The sequence below is a fragment of the Ursus maritimus genome, unplaced genomic scaffold (genome assembly GCF_017311325.1).
Source record: "Ursus maritimus isolate PB19 unplaced genomic scaffold, ASM1731132v1 scaffold_14, whole genome shotgun sequence".
Classification (NCBI taxonomy): domain Eukaryota; kingdom Metazoa; phylum Chordata; class Mammalia; order Carnivora; family Ursidae; genus Ursus; species Ursus maritimus.
Window position 1 is genome coordinate 9,375,740 of NW_024423786.1, and position 16,537 is coordinate 9,392,276.

Sequence of the window (16,537 nt, forward strand, 5' to 3'; positions counted from 1 at the left end):
GAGAGAGAGAGAGAGAGAGAGAGAGAGAGAGTGTTCTGAGATTCTCTCAGCCCTTCTCCTGAGCCCGGCACTTCAGCTACAGCAGTTTTGCTGTCCTGCAGAAAGAACTGTGTTCCCACTGCGGGCGTCTGTTCACCCAGCTCCCTGAGCCAGAGACGCCCTCCCCAGATGGAGTCCTGAGTGCTTTACCTCTGTGGTGCGCCACAGCCGGGCCCTTCCCTTTCTCCTGGCCTCTGTTTCCATCTGCATCAAGAGGGAGCTGGCTGGCCCAGAGGAGCCTGGAGGCCCTTTCCAGAGACCCTGCTTCTGTGCTCTGTCCCCAGCAGAGTCCCCATGGTGACAGAGGAAGTGGCTCGGGAAGCCCTCCTCAGCTTTGTGAGCTCCAAATGCTGCTACGGCAGCGCGGCCGCCGGTGACCTCGTCATCCAGGAGCTCAAACAGCAGACCCTCTGCAGGGTAAGGGCGCCTCGGCCTGGCGGGCACCCGGGGGCGGCTCAGGAGTTAGGTCCTGGGGGGGTGGCTTATGTGATGTCAAACGGGAGAAAGGAGTCTTGGGGGGCGGTGCATATGAACAGGGGTGACACTGAAGCCCTTTTTGCTGCTTCTCTGGTCTGTGGTCTGCTGAAAAGCTCGAATGTGCTGGGCATCGTGGGAGCACATCACATATACATCTCATGCAGTCCTCAGTAGCACGGAAGGTAGGACGGTCACCAGTTCAAGGGGGAGGAACTGGCAGTGGAGAGAGGGGAAGTTACTTGCCCCAAACGTACAGCTAGAAGTGACAGAGCTAGGACTTCAACTCAGGTTTGCTGGCACCAAAGTCCATGTCCTTAAATACATGGCTAACTGGCTTCCAGGAGGGGTGGGCCGAGAAAGCTCCATCTGTTCCCCTTGATCCCCCAAGTCACATCTGTGCCCAGGAATCATTCATTCATTACCCTTGGGCCTGAAGCTCCAGCGACATCCTATGTCTGGTACTGAGACCACAGCAGGTACCCATGTCACCTTCTGTGTTGACAGGGCCACAGGACAGATTTTAAGTTCACGCTTCCTAGTGTCACCGGCACAGCCATCCTCTGGTGGGTGTACAATCACACAGAAAACACACACACTTCGCAGGGACCGGTTAGGACAGGAGGCTGGGGGAAGAGGCTCCTGTGTAGTTGTGTGGCCTTGGGCAAGTCAACTGGCCTCTCTGAGCCTCTGTTTCCTCCAGTGTCAAAGGAGGAGCCTGCTGATGTCCAAGACCCCTTCCTGATTTGTGATTTTTGTAGAAAGAAGGAGGCTCTTGACATCAGGCAGGAAACTTCCTCCGACAAGGACGTTTGGAGAAGCAAACTCCATCGGCCTCCATCCATCAAAGGACAATTGCTGCTCCACAGCTTGCTGTGTAGAACATTCTGGGTATAAAGAAGTGGGGGGCTGAAATCGCCCCCGTTGTGAGCCTGTCAGGAGAGACGTCCTGGGGCTGACTGAGCTCCCTGCAGGCGTCCGGGGCTGTCTGGAGCAGAAATCGTTGTTGCCAGCTTGTTCTCAGCAGCCTGTGGTGCTGGGAGTGGGGCCTTTTGATTTCCCCCCTGAGCCTCTGCAGGTGGGACGCGTCCTTGTTTTGTCTAATGCTGTCTTCCTAAAGGGCATGAGTGCGAACATGCTGGGTTTTTTTTTTTTTTCCTCTGTAGTACCGACTAGAGACTTTTACTGAATCCAGAATAAGCGAATGGACATTTCAACCCTTTACTAGTAAGTGAACTCAGTTTAATTGGGGGCATATCTCACAGGGGCTGGTGGACAACAGCAGGACGTGTTTTAGCCACTAACCCTGAATAAGCCGTGCTCCTGCTTGCCGCCTCGGTCTCCCCATCCCCTGTAAAATGAGAGGGTGGGCTTTCATCTCGGACTTTCCGGTGCTGACCTCAGCAAATCCTTCCTGTCTGGGAAGTGGTTTGCAGAAGGACCTAAAAAGGCCACGTTTGCCTTTGGTCACAGACAAGGCAGCATGGGTGCTTTGGTATCCACCTGCCTTCAAGGCCACCCCAGTGCCTCCCAGAGTCCCCAGGACCCTGTTCACTGTGCCATCCCGCCTGCTGCTGAACCCCACTTGGAGCCCGACGGTTCTCTCTGAGAAGCCCTGTGTCCTTCCTTCTCTGCTGACCACTCCTGTTCATCCTTCAAAAGCAGCTCCTTTGTCACCTCTTTCATGAAGCCTTCCGGGATTTCTTCACCTGCTGACCGCTTCTCCAATAGAAGGAGTCAGCCTTCTGAGTTTTCAGAACCTTTATGCAGCTCTGGTCCAAAGCACTTGGCATAGCCTATGGCATCGTCTGGTGGTTGTTGCTGTGCTGCGTCTCCTTGAAGGGAGGAGCGGGGAGGAGAAAGAAGGAGGTGGGGACAGGCACGATAGCGATGGTAGTTCTTATTATGAATCCCTCTCACGGGCCCAGGGCGAAGCATTTCTATGCCTCCTATTTAATTTTCACTACCATTCTATCTGGTGGGTGCCATATAGTTTCCTCATTTCGGAGATGAGAGAGTTGAAGGTCGGACAGGTAGAGTCACCTGTGTGCAGTTACACAGCGAGGAAGTGGAAGAGTCAGGAGCCAAACCAGTCTGTTCAACGCCAACACGTGGGTGCTTAACCATGGACTCTGAGGGGCTCCTTGTCTCCTGTCCCTCAGCCCAGGAGCTTGCCTAATGCCTGGCGTCAAACGAAGGCTCCATACTATTTGGCAAATAAATGAAAGCTTGTCCTTGCAAGCTGTTCACTGGCCTTACAGTGATCCCTTTCTGTGTCAGACCAGTCAGTGGATGGGCCACAGAGAGGGACCTCCCCCAGGCTTTGGGACATCAAGGTCCAGGTCCCCCCGATGTTTCAGGAAGACACGAGGAAGTTCCAGGTCCCTCACTCGTCACTGGTCAAGGTAATGTGATTGTTGGCATCTTTGCCCTTCTCTCTGAGCTGGTTTCCCAGACACTGTATATTTCCTCAAACCTTCTCTTTCTAGAAAGGGAACCCAGAATGCAGAAGAGAATTCTGGGTGGTTCATTCCTTGGCTATCACTAAAGCGAATTCTAAGGAAACCCAGAGCATGGACAGTAGACCCATACAAGATTCCATGCAAGTTAGGGAGTAGTCACATAGCGAAAGGATGATTCCGTTGACCAAACTGTCACCAGCTTTAAACAGTGAGTGTTCACATTCCTAGACCATCTGAGTGTTTTTAATTTATTTTTGTTTTTTATTTTTGCCTTACATTAAACAGCGGAAGTGCTGAATGAAATGGATATAAAATAAAGCTCAAACATTTTTCGAATTTTCAGCCAAGTCAGTAAAGGGACAGAATTTGACTTCTGTCCTGTTTTATGGAAGTATGATGACGACATGAAGCGAGGCTAACCTAATGTATTACAGAAGCACAGATGAGATATTCCCTATTATGTTCTCATTTTCACTTTAGAACTTGATTCAAGCATGTAACTTTCCCCTCTGAGGTTTCGTAGCATCATGTGATGACGAGGCCTTTGAGAGGTCCAGAGAGGGCTCCGTTCTTTTCTCAAGAGTGGAAAGGCCATTTTGATTCAGGGATTAGATGCCAATAGCTAGCTCTTTGCCTATCATAGAAATGCTGTGCAGGGGCGCCTGGGTGGCACAGCGGTTGAGCGTCTGCCTTTGGCTCAGGGTGTGATCCCGGTGTTCCGGGATCGAGCCCCACATCAGGCTCCTCCGCTATGAGCCTGCTTCTTCCTCTCCCACTCCCCCTGCTTGTGTTCCCTCTCTCGCTGGCTGTCTCTATCCTGTCAAATAAATAAATAAAATCTTAAAAAAAAAAAAAAAGAAATGCTGTGCATTTTTTTTGACTTCTATTCCCAAAGACCTCTTAGCTACCCAGTGCGCCAAGGACACCGGCCTTTGTGGCTTAGCCTGGGAGCATGAGTTAGGACATGGAGCTCGGAGAACAGACTGGGCTGGGGTCCCAAGGAAATGGTAACATGATCTCCTTGGCTTGGCATTCAAGGCGCTTTGGAATCCTAGGCAAGTGAGAATGGCCATCTTCCCCAGCTGGGCCCGGGACTGGTGATGCTGTGGGGTGGGTGTGGGGCTGGTGAAATCAGGAGGCGTTGGTGCTTGGGAAACTGGAACCAAAGAGCGCTTCTCACTTCCAGGAATGCCACAAATGCCATGGGCGTGGGCGTTACAAGTGCAGCGGCTGCCATGGGGCCGGCATGGTGAGTCCTGGGTGGCTGCTGGTGAGTTCATGATCATGTGGGTGGAGGGCCCCCGTGGGACAGAGGGCTGGGCTGGGGGCCCGGGGCTCCTCCACTAACAGTGTGACCTGAGGCAAGTCATCCTCCCTTTCTGGGCCTCCATTTGCTCACCTGTAAAATGGGAAAGTTGGATTGGGCTACTGGCCTTTGTTCATTTTGTTCACTTCAATGATTGATGGTTCATGATTTTAATTCTTCTTTTTCTCGTTTGTCTGCAAACATTTGTTGAGACTGAGTATCCGCTCAGTGCTAGGCCCTGTAAGAGGACTCAGAGCTGGGGGCCTTCCCACCAGGGACCCTCTGTCCTTGGGGAAGACCGACAGGTGACCAGCACATGTAGTATGTGGTGATGAGTCTGAGAAGGTGAAATTCAGGGAGCTTTGAGAGGCGGGGGCCTTGTGTTAGTGCCCTAGGGCTGCTGTGATAAAGTACCACAAAGTGGGGGCTTAAAACAACCGCTGTTTATTCTCTCACATTTCTGGAAGCTGGAAGTCCAAAATCAAGGTGTGAGCAGGGCTGGTTCTTTCTGGAGGCCCTAAGTCACACTGCTAGCTTCTGGCAGCACCCAGTCCTTGCTGCACCGCTCCCTCCTCTGCCTCTATTGTCACGTGGCCTTCTGCATGTGTGTGCTGGGTCTCCTCAGGCCTCCTTGTGAGGGCCCACCCTAGTCCAGCATGACCTCATCTTAACTAATGACACCTGCCAAGACTCTTTCCAAATAAGGGCACGTTCTGAGGTTCTCTGGTGGATATAAATGGTGGTGGCGAGGCAGGGTCGGGGGGAGACACTGTTCAACCTAGCACAGGTCCCTAAGTGCACAGCCAGCCTCTGGCACCATCAGCCTTCTCTTCAGAGCCCTGCAGGGCTGCTGAGCCTCCCAGGAGGAAGCCCACACACCTCACGTGTCCTCAGCTCTCCCCCTTTGCTCTGATCTTTTAGACACACATTGGCCACTTGCCACTCTAAGCCACGCCTTCCTCCATCCTTCTGTCTGCCCACCTGCCCTTCCACGCTGTGGACGCCCACCTTCTGCCTGCTGTGTCCATTCCTCCACCTACTCACGTGCCACTTGTGGGGCCCACCTGTGGCTCCTGCCCCCTTCTGTCTTCAGTGCCCTCACTCCTGCCATATGCCTCCTCTTGGCCTTCCTGGAGCCCCTACCTGTGGTCTTTTTCCCTCCTCCCTCCACCCCTGCTCTCCTTCCTCCAAACCTCCTCCCTCAGGCTTTTCCTGGAGGGTCTCCAGAGTCCACTCTGAGCCAACTGTGGGAGCGTAGCCGGGGGGCCTTTCCAAGACCAAGCTCCCCGTCCCCAACTCAGCCAGCCTGCCCCTCTTCCCATGGCTGTTTGGTCAGGGCGCAGTCTCAGGGGTTGTGGGGAGGGTGGTGTCTCCAGAGAAACACAGATGTGAGGTGGTAGCGTCTTTGAAGGCTCTGGCTGGAGGGGCCCAAAGATACACACCGTTCACCTCTCCCATCTTCCAGATGAAGGAGCTGAGGCCCAGGGAGAGGAAGTGGCTTGTTCAGGGTCACCAGGTTGGGATTTGAAGCTGGTCTCAGGATGCTTCTTTGCCCCTCTTGCCTGGGAGGCGGGCGGGGGCTGAGGCTGTGGTGTGTCTGCAGGTGAGGTGCCCCTCCTGCAGCGGAGCCAAGCGCAAAGCCAAGCAGTCCCGCCGGTGTCAGATGTGCTCGGGGTCCGGCAGGCGGAGGTATGAGCGGGTCTCCCCAGCACCGAGGTGAAGGGCTCTCACTTACCAGCTTTCTTGCTTTTCATCGTCTGCCCTTCTGGAGAGCAGTCAGGTGCCCTTCTGGTCGCTCTTGTGCCCTGGAGCGCTGTGCCTGGCATGTGCTCAGGAATGACCCTGTGGTGTGGGTGAGCTTTCCTCCAGGCTTACCATTTCGAGATGAGACTAGAACTCCTCCAGCAATCTCTGGGTCAGACGTAAGGAATGAGGCACTGTGGAGAGGAAGAGAGGGGGTGCTTTAAGGAGGGGAGACTTCTTCCTGCTCATGTGGTGGGGAAATGAACACAGAAAACCACCCAAAGTTGAGATCTTTAACTCTCTGAGGATCAGGACCTAGGTAAACCCTTATTTATAATTCATTGCAGGGCCTGAGTGGAGGAGTCAAGGAAGGTTGTTGATTGACTAAACAATCAACAAAGTTCCATCTCTGTTCACATGGCTTTGCAAATAGTGGGTCGTTGTATTTTGTAAATCATGTCCTTAATGCATTTATAAATCTTTAAAGGGAAACAGGAAACCATGAGGAGTGAGACTATTCAAAGTTGTGTTGGTTAATGATACTTTTGGTTCATTGAGGCCCAGGCTTTCCTTTTAAGAAGCCAGATAGCAGAGCTTTGGCAGACCTGCCACTGTGGTTGGCGAAGAAGGTCTTTGATTTGGAAAGAAGCCTAGGTTTCTTTTGTTTACAGATGAAAGAATCCTAATTCAAATGAGCTTAACAAAAAAACTCTGCCCTTGTAGCAGAAAAGTTCAGGATTATATTTCTGGGATGGCTTCAGGTACAGCTGGATCCGGGTGCTTAAACAATGTCACCAGGATTCTGTCTCCATGCCTCACCCTGCTTTCCTTTGTATTGGCTTCATTCTCAGGCAAGTTGTCTCTTGTGGTAACAAAGGGGACAACCAACAGCTCCAAGCTTAGTAACCTCAGTCAAAAATGAGAACCCTTTCCTGATAGTTTCACAAAAAGTTCAAGGGCAGATCTCATTGCACTCATCTGGGTCATGTGTTCATCTTTGTGTTAGCCACTGTGGCCATGCAGATGGAATAAGCTGATGGGCCAAGCCCAGGTCCCAAGCTGGTCATAGAAGGGGTGGGGGCAAGCCCACAATCTGTGTGGCCTGGGTGGGGAAAGGGTGGTCTCCAAAGGGAAACTGGGGCATTGCCACCAGAAGCAGGAGGTCTGGATGGTGGGCAGGTGGAAGCAATTGAGGCTCACCTTAGTCTACGTCTATGAGGAAGGATTGCAGTGAGCCCTCTAGAAGCTGCCAGGACCCCCTGACTCTCTGCAGGGTGCTGACCACATGCTCCTGTCAGGTGCAGCACGTGCTCAGGGAGGGGCAACAAGACCTGTACCACCTGCAAGGGGGAGAAGAAACTGCTGCACTTCATCCAGCTGGTCATCGTGTGGTATGTGGCCGTGTCTCAATGCCGTGGCCCAGTGAGGGTACCCCGGGGGGGCGGGGGGGATGTGGCCTGCACTGGTTTCTGCAGAGAAACTCCGCTTGGCTGGGGCTTTCACAGTGCAGGGATCTGTGCCAGGAGAAGAGGGCTTCAGGCACCTTGGGAAGGGGAGAGGTCCCTGGGAAAGGCGGGGTGGGGTGGCTGGATGCTGGCAGGCTTTACAACGAATTCAAATTCTGCCATCGCCACTTTCTACAGCAGCAGCTACCCAATGCCTGGGCCTTCCCTTCTGGGAGTAGAGTCCCTGGGTCTTCACTCCCTGTGTCAGGGAAGGCTCCCATGCATTACGGTTTCTCCTGTGGGGCACTGAGCAAAGCGCTTCACAGGTGAGGACAAAATGAGGTGATGGAACAGAACTGTCAGTACTTTACCAGTTTCGCAGGGTACAGCTGAGGGTGCTACAGAGCTCGCCCGAGGTGCCAGCAGTAGCAGTGCAAGCCCTCCAGCTCAGGTGTGCCTGATTCCGAACCTACGTTCCCAGCCCCACGTACCGTGTACTCGGTCCCTCATCCTCCCCACTTACAGGAAAAACAGCCTGTTTGAGTTTGTGTCTGAGCACCGACTGAATTGCCCTGGGGAGCTCCTTGCTAAAGCCAAAGGAGAAAGCCTTTTTAAGGATGAAAACACCGTGGTAAGGAGGGCTTCGAAGACCATCACAAGGGAAGCTGGTTCTTCTGCCCTCATGTGAGGGCTGCGTTCTCATGGAAAGACAGGCTGGGTGGGAACAGTGCCGCTGAGCTGGGGAGAGCGTTCGGGGACCCGGTAGGGCCAGTTCTCTCTCTAATTTCACGTGCTTGACCCCTCCCTTCCTCCCTCCATACCCTGACACAAACCTTGAGGCCCTCGTCCCATACTAGGCACTGTGGTAGGCCCTGGGGATACTGTAAAACAAAACCCTTGCCCTTGTAGATCTCAGTCTGGTGAGGGAGAAGTAATAATGTTTCACCCCAAGGTTGGATGGTGGTAAGGGACACTGAAAACGTGCAAGCAGGGTAAAGAGACAGGCATGGGTGTAGTTTCAGCTGGGGGCTGGGAAGCGACACAGGGCAAGGACCCACGCAGTGCAGTCGGGGAGTGGACCCTGTGGACTCTGGAGCCAGGGTGTCCAGCAGAGGGAGGCCTTGAGGAACAGCAGTGGGACAGGAGGGATGTGAGTTGTGCAGAGCAAGGAGCTAAGACATGAGAGGTGCCAGCAGCCAGATCAGGGAGGGTCCTGTAGGACAGGCATTGGCGAACTCTGGCCCTTGGCCTGCTTTTATAAATAAAGTTTTATTGAAACACAGCCATGCCTATTTGTTTACATATTGTCTGTAGCTGTTTTCCTGCTGCAAGGGCAAAGTAGTTGAGACAGAGACACTATGGCCTGCAGGGCCTGAAATAGTTACCATGTGGCCCTTTCAGAAGAGATTTGCCAACCTTTGTTGCAGGCCTTGGCAGGGAACTTGGCCTTAATGGGACGTCTGAGGGGGCCTGTTTTCTCCAAGATGGTCAGGTGCTCAGCCTTTTTTTTTTTTCTCTAGACTTTCCAGATTGGCTTCTTCCACTCTATCGTTTGCATTTCTAAAAATTGAGGTATAATTAACATACACTGTGTTAGTTTCAGGTGTACAAGGCAGTGATTCATTATTTGTATGTGCTGTGAAGTGACACGCCACAACGTCTAGTTGACATCCCTCGCCACACGCTTACAATTTTTATTTTCTCGTGATGAGAACTTTAGGATCTAGACTCTCAGAAGCTTTCAAATATACAGCACAGTATTAGTAACTGCAGTCACCACGCTGTACATCCATCACATCCCCAGGACGTACTTATTTTATAACCACGTTTGTACCTTTCTACCCCCTTCTCCCGTTTCACACCCCACAACCACCAACCTGTTTCTGAATCTTTGAATTTGTTTTCTTAGGTTCCACATGTAAGCGAGATCATACAGTAGTTGTCTTTCTCTGCCTGATTTCTCTCCTTCAGCATAACGGCCTCAGTGTCCATTCATGTACTCACAATTGGCAGGGTTTCCTGCTTTTTTCGGGTGGAACAGTAATCCTCAGCCTCCTTTCTTTGCCCCAGTCAGTCTGGCTTCCTACAGCCTCAGCTCAGCATCGCCCCTCAGGAAGCCCCAGCCTCCGCGCGAGTCAGACAGCAGCAGAGGGGTGCTGGGTGAGCCAGTGGGCTGCAGGTGAAGGAGTGCTCTGTCCACAGCCCCCCTTTCTTGGTTGGAATTCCTGAGGTCCGCATAATCAAAGGCCCCTGGAGGTTAAACAATCCCCAACCACTCACTGGGTGGCCTCGGGCCCTCCCCTGTCTGGGCTTGTTTTCCCGCCCCCGTGATTCCGAGCTGCAAGGCTCCAGGTGCCGACAACATTGGGTCAGGGCATAGAGGTGGGCTGCATCTCTCCCTCAGGTGTACCCCATTGTGGATTTCCCGCTGCCGGAGATCTCTCTGGCTTCTCAGAGGGGCATTGCCGAGCACAGCGCCGCCCTGGCCTCCCGGGCCCGAGTCCTGCAGCAGGTGAGTGGGGTGGGGACTGGGGGGCTTCTGGGGCCGGGCTGGGGCTCCCAGGGTGCTGGCCCTCTGGTCACATGAAGGAATGGGCTGTTCCCTTTGCTGGAGGGCCCCTTCTAGAGAAGGGAGGGAAGGCACCAGCTAGGGGAAGGGTGGAGGAAAGGACCCCCAGTTTAGGAAGGGGGGAGGGGGAGTACTAGAGATTGACCAGAGGCCATGTGGCTGGAAGGCAGAGAGCAGAGCAGTGTGGGGCCTCAGGGGCCGGCGGGACCACTGGACATAGAGATTAGGATTCTTTTCCTGAGAACAAAGATACTGTAGGGTTTCAAGCAGGACTGTGGCTGAGTGTGATTTTGACTCTAACCCTGTGGGTTAGAATCTTCAGAGAGAGAGAGGGAAAGTTCAAGACTTGGGGTCGTAGGCAAGTCCGGAACCTGGAGTCCTGCCCCTCAGAGCACTTTCTCTCCTGGGCAGGGATGGCTTCCTGTGTAAGGGTTGCTTTGGTCCTGTGTTATGATGGCCACTAGGTGGCGGTGGTGCCTGTTGCAGCTTGGAGCAGTCGTGGCCCCGGGTGGGGCGGGGGGAGCTGGAGGTTTGGCCAGGGAATGGCCAGCGCCGGAGCTTTCTGAGTCTTATAGACTGGGCTTATATCCTGGTTTTTCTGCATCTCAGTGTGGTCCTGGGCCAGCTACTTCCTCCTCCCTGAAGTCCGATTTCTCACCGGTGAGAAAGATGTTTGCACCATCTCAGGGTTTGGTAGAGAAGCAATAATTTGCTTTAAATGCTTGGCACCTGCTCAAAATGCGCCTTTCCCCTCGGGTCCCTTTGCAATGAGTATTTCCCCTTCTCTCTCTGCACGTGTCCCCTGTTTGCAGGAGAGAGAAGGGTGCATTTAATTAAAAAGTAATGATGACCATCTTGGAGTGGCAATGGGCCTCAGAAATCATGGATTTGGGGCACTGCAAACTCAAAGGCCTGCCACCGCCGGGTGGTGACATGGTGGGGAGAGCCGTCTTATCCAAAGGCGTGGGCCACCACTCATCTTTGTGTAGGCAAAAGGGCAGAGATTTCAGACCTTCTGAAACCCCAGATTTTTATATGAAACCTTTCAGTTTTTCAGTATTGAGAACAAAAATTTAAAAACGCTAGGAATGCAGAATGGGCTGATGGCTTGGCTCTGGCCTGTGGGCTGTCGTCGGCTACCCCTGCCTAGCCCCAACCCGTGACGTTTCCAGTAAATCAGAGGAAGCTCAGAGAGTGGAAGTCATTTCCCTAAAATCACACAGCTGCGTAGTAGAAGAGCCCAGGAGCAGAACCCACGTCCTAGCTCCAAGCCAGATGTTACTACTCACTGCATTCACAACTCCTTGACAGCCGGTGCAGGGTCACAGGGGTATCACCTGAGGGGGTCTGGGCCAGACACACCGCCGGGCAGTTCATGTACCAGGTGAGCACCTGCTTGCCAGCTCCGACACACGCTGGTGGCTCTGAGCCACGCTCTTCCCTTCTCCGGGCCTCAGTGTCCTCATCTTTAAAATGAGCTGAGTTGGGCGTTGCCTTAGGTTGGGGTCTGCAGAAGCAGCTTTGAGATGAGAGCTGTGTGCAGGGCATTTACGAAGAAAGGGCTCCCAGGAGAAACCCGTAAAGGAGTCGGGGGGCCAGAGCTGGGGGGGGGGGCAGAGGTGGCAGAAGGGCGCAGTGCGGCGACGGCCCGGTTGCTGCCCCATCCCACTGGACCTCTGAGTGCCAGTTACACCTCAGTGACTGTATGCTTGGAGATGAGGGAGCGGGCCTGGTGTTGCTGGCACCATCCAGTAGTTGGGCACAACTTCCAGGCCCGTTGTGCTCCCTGTGTGCCAGGGGGGTTCTGTATCTCAAGGGCGGGACCCTGCGGAAGAACGACGGGCTGTGAGTAGCAGAGAAGAAGCAGAGGTGCAGGAACGTGGGTGAGACATGGAAGGCCCCAGGGCATCGTCCCTGTGGGCCGTCGTTCTTGCCTCACTAGTATTAATGGCGAGGGTCACACGAAGAATCCCCAATATTGGGGTATCGACTCTGGGAATGGGAAGAAGATAAGGGCCTGATTTTAGCAGCTTGCAGACACTCGCCTTTATTGTGAGATTCTTTTAACTTCTGAGACTGACCATTTGAGTCCTTTTTGGGCCCTTGATTTGGCAGCTGGGGCAAGTGAGGCTGAAGAGGGGAAGTGAGCTGCCTGAGCCCACGCAGTGTGTCCGTGGCAGGCCTGGCTCTCCGGGGGTCTGTCCTTCAGGACAGTCCTGTCTTGGGCAACACAAGCCCCCTGTGAACCAGCCCTGGAGCAGGGAAGGGTAAACCAGGGGCAGGTGGACGGGTTTTTTTAAAAGGGAGTGCCATGGGAGAAAAGGGCTCTTCTATGAATCTTTTGGTCCTGCATCAGTAGACAAAATTGCGTGCTGATATTTTGTTCAGGACTGAGAAGTTAGCGAGTGGAGTCAGCCTGAGTACACGTCTGTCATGACACCGTGCACCCCCCCCTCCCCGACCCCGCACTGCTCTCAGACCTGGAAACTGCTCGTCCTGGGGGCGTGACCAACGTGTGCAGATATGTGGCTGATAACAGGGCAGACACTTGATGGCAGCTGACGTCCTAACCAATCTGTAGCCTCAAACCTGGAGGCCTTTTGAATCAGAAGCAAATGCAGGCAGGAGGGGGTGATATTGCCGTCACTTTCCTTCTGATGCTGGTAGAAAAGGCTGGAAACGAGAGTGATCCTGACCCCACTGCCCAGGCCGTTGGAACAGTGATGTGGGCTCCCACCCTCTCTTGTCTCCTGGTGCCCGTTTTGTGTCCTCCATAACAAAATCTCAAAGAGGGGTCTTCTGCCTCTGATTTCCAAAATTATCACTTAGATACCACTTTCTGGCGTATGGGAAGTCTCCGGACCTCATTTGGTGATCACGGCAACTCTGTGGCATAGAAGCTTTTATCGCCATTTCCTAGAATAAGCAAGTGCAAGATCATGCAGGGAACTTCATGGAAGAGGCGCTCTTTGACTCTCAGTCCCCTCTTCCTGCCACAATGTCACACTGCCCTTCGGCTGCCCCTCCCATGCAGTGGGGAGCTGCTTCTCAAAACCCCCTCCCTGGCCTGTTTCCCCTTCCCTGGTGGCCTCTGGACCATCACTTACCATGAGAGGACTTGGAACTGTTCCCAAGGAGTGGAACTTCCTGAAGTAAGGGTCTAACCCTGGGCCATCCACACCACCTCCTCTGGGTTTGGGAACCCCTAGATGTGAGTCTGGGACAAAGAAGCCTCTTGTGCAGAAGAACTTCGGGGTTTTGACGCAGAGCCTGGACCACGGGACATCCCTGAGGAAGCTTAGCTTCGGTGATGGGGAGTAATTTTCCTACGTCAGCTGCACGTAGCTGTCCCTAGCACAGCAGCACCCAAAACTGATGGAGGCAGGTGTTTCAGTAGGACGCCAGTGTTCTCTTCCAGAGAGGTCTGTCACATCCCATTCAGACACCTGCAATTTTGGAAGGTTGTAGAGTAACTGCTCAGAGAAGGGGCCAGAGCACAAGGGGCTTTAGGACCCCTCTGCTGGGGGCGGGGGAGCGCATGTCCTAGGCTCTTAGGTGCTGGGAGGAGATTTGAGCATTAAACCCATGGAGTTTGACCTGGATGATCTTCCAAACCTGAAATTCCATGAGCCTGTGGGCCTCAGTTTCCCCATTTCTAAAAGAAAGGGTTTGAGAAAGACCTCTCAAAGGAAGGTCAATGCAAGACCATGGTGAGGGAGGGAGGGTCCTGAGGAAAAAAGCCTGAAGCGGACCACCAGACTTTGGAATTTCTTTGGTGTCATTATTTTACCTTAAAATTTAATTCAAATTGTATAATCTACTCCCTAATATCTCCATGGCTGTGTGAATATAGAAATATTTAAAATGACTTTATCTTCCACCTTTCTCTGCTCTTCCTCCCCATCTAAAAAGTGATGCTTCTGAAAGATGTCCTGTTTGGCTGGTGGCTTACCATGCATCCTGGGACTCCCCTGCGGACGACTGTGCCCCCACTTTGTGAAATGTAGCATCAGATGGTAGCTAAAGCCGAGAAGTCCTTTTAGAGCAGAGCTTAGTGTGTGTGAAGGAGCGCAGTAGGAGATACACCTAGAAAGACACATGGGAGCCAAAATGCCAACTCCAGAATGCGAACTTCATCCCGGAGGTAGTAGGGAGCTACTGAAGGTTCTTGAGCAGGCAAGTGACTTGAATAGAACACTGAAGTTTTTCTTGGCCAATTGTTTCCCCAGCGCCAGACCATCGAGCTGATCCCCCTCACAGAAGTGCATTACTGGTACCAAGGACAGACTTACGTCTATTACATCTATGGCACGGACCACAGAGTGTACGTGGTCGACTACCCTGAGCGGTACTGCTGTGGCTGCACCATCCTCTGACGTGGCACAGCCATCTCCAGAGCCCGCCGCTCTTGTCCACCAAGGAGGACAAACGAGGTCCCTGAGTTTACCTGTCGTTGGCTACATTGGACAATCCTATACAAACCCCGATGTGTTCTTCTAGACAATTCAGCTTATCATCTGTCAAGCCACAGGTCTTCCCAGAGCTCCTCTGGTGGGACCCATCATGCATTTAACCGACAAGAATTCAGCTACACACTTTTCTTTAGAACAAATAATTTAAGTGGCTGGGGCCATGCCTCTGGCCTCCAAGCTCACACCCCGCCCCGATGGAGCGTGGGGTTAGATTGTGCCCCTCCCTTGGCTTGTCTCCATTCTGCTGTGCCACTGCTCGTGTGAGCCCTTTGCCAAGCTGAGTGTTACGCAGATGTTTAAAGATATCCTCCAAATCGGCTGCCTCTTAATGTGTACCACACAGTGCTCTTAGGCATCGAGAGCAAAATTCGCTCCCGGATCTGTGGGTTAGGAATTCAGATGCAGACACAGTGGGGACGGTTTGTCTCTGCTCTGCGATGGGTCTCACCTGGGAGATGCGAAGGCTGGGGTGGCTCAAGGGTAGGGGGTTGGTTCATCAGAAGGCTGGTTCACCCAGAGGTCTGGCTGTGGATGGTGGCTGTCGGCTGGGACACCTACAGGCCACCTCTCCATGCAGCCTGGGCTGCCTCACCATGTGGCTGCTGTTAGGGTAAGTGGCTGCCAGGCACAGACCAGCTGAAGAACTGGAGATCTGTTTGCAGGCTGGGGAGCAAAGCTGCTGTGCTGGATGGCCTGCAGAGCTCTGTGCTGGGCTCTAACACGGAGCATGTGCAGTGGGAGGTCTCGGAGAGCGATTCTGGACATTTGTACGCTCTTACATCCCATGCCGACCCTAGAACCTGCTCATTAGTAGGACCTGAACTGGGTGTCAGTGCACCCAGTCAGTGAGGAGCTCCCACTTGGTGCAGCAAGGCTGAGTGCGGACAGGGGACTCTCTGCAGACTGACTGCCCAGTCTGCTTTGGGGGCCAGCTGGGCCACCGTGCACCTGGTTGGGGATAACCAGAGGCCCCTGTCCTCTTATTCCACCTGCACCCCACCCAGAAGGGGATTGCTACATGCGGAGAGGGCCAGGCTGTGCCCCTTTGATCCCCAAGCTCTTGCTGGCCTGCAGCCCTTGTCCCCCTTGGTGTGGGAGGTTGTGGCCATAACAGGCCTGGTTGAGAAAAGCTTGGGAAGACTGAGGCCGTCCCCCAGGGCACTGTTGACAAGTGTGCAAGTGAGCACTTACATCCTCACCTGCTACACCCCCACCCTGGAATTCCCCACATCCCATTCAGTTACTGCTGTCACCCCGAGTCTGGCCGAACTCCTGGTGGGGTCTTGCTCATAGGAGCAGCAGCATTTGGAGGGGTACCCAGCTCCCCTGGGACTGCATGGAAGACACGGGGAAATGGAGAAGCACAGGGCCGTGAACCAGGAGGCTCTGAGTCACCTGACCCTGGCCAACTTGCCTCCCAGCTGCTGACCCAAGCCAATGCCCCGGGCTCTGCATGTGGGGGAGGCTGATGCCGGAGGAGGTTCCTCTTTGTGTGGCTGGGCCCTCTGGCCCCTGGGGATGGAGCCTGGTGGTGGTGGGGGAAATGGAGAGAGAGTACTGCGACACTCCCTTCCTCCTCTTCCTCCTCAAGTTCTGCTGTGCTCAAGTCTGGCAGGCCAGCACCTCCGACCCTGGTGTCCCTGCAGCCCACTTCTGTGGGGCTCAAACGGATGCTTCTGCCCCCGGGGGCATTGTACAGATGTGGGCACGGTTTGGGGTGGTTGCAGTGACTGGAAGTGACACAAATGGCCTTTGGTGGACGGAGAACAGGAAAGCTGGCCGGCTAGCACTCTGTGCAGGGAAGCCTGTTTCAGCATCGCCCACGACTCGCAGATCCGCTCCCCGAGAACTTCATTACCCAGGACCTCGCAGGGGACTGCTGACTGCAGTCTCACTCTCACTTATGTTCAGCTCTGCTCTTCGATTTCCCTGTGTGGTTAGCAATGGCTCTGGTCCTCTCACTTCCTGCGGGCCAAACTAGGGGCTCCCTGACGCTTCCTTACAGCCCCTCATGCCGTCCTGCCTGA

General features: G+C 53.8%; 1 protein-coding gene across 1 annotated transcript in view; it reads left to right on the top strand.

Moving 5' to 3' along the window:
* SSUH2 (ssu-2 homolog) overlaps positions 1-14,810 on the top strand; it is a 20,477-nt gene extending 5,667 nt beyond the window's left edge. Inside the window, exons 5-13 of the mRNA XM_040628129.1 lie at positions 327-456; positions 1,680-1,740; positions 2,794-2,918; positions 4,162-4,224; positions 5,885-5,970; positions 7,323-7,415; positions 7,995-8,100; positions 9,874-9,981; positions 14,268-14,810. Of these exons, the coding sequence (XP_040484063.1) occupies positions 327-456; positions 1,680-1,740; positions 2,794-2,918; positions 4,162-4,224; positions 5,885-5,970; positions 7,323-7,415; positions 7,995-8,100; positions 9,874-9,981; positions 14,268-14,414 (919 nt within the window). The 3' untranslated portion in view covers positions 14,415-14,810. The remainder of the gene's footprint in view (positions 1-326; positions 457-1,679; positions 1,741-2,793; positions 2,919-4,161; positions 4,225-5,884; positions 5,971-7,322; positions 7,416-7,994; positions 8,101-9,873; positions 9,982-14,267) is intronic.
* Positions 14,811-16,537: the final 1,727 nt, after the last annotated feature.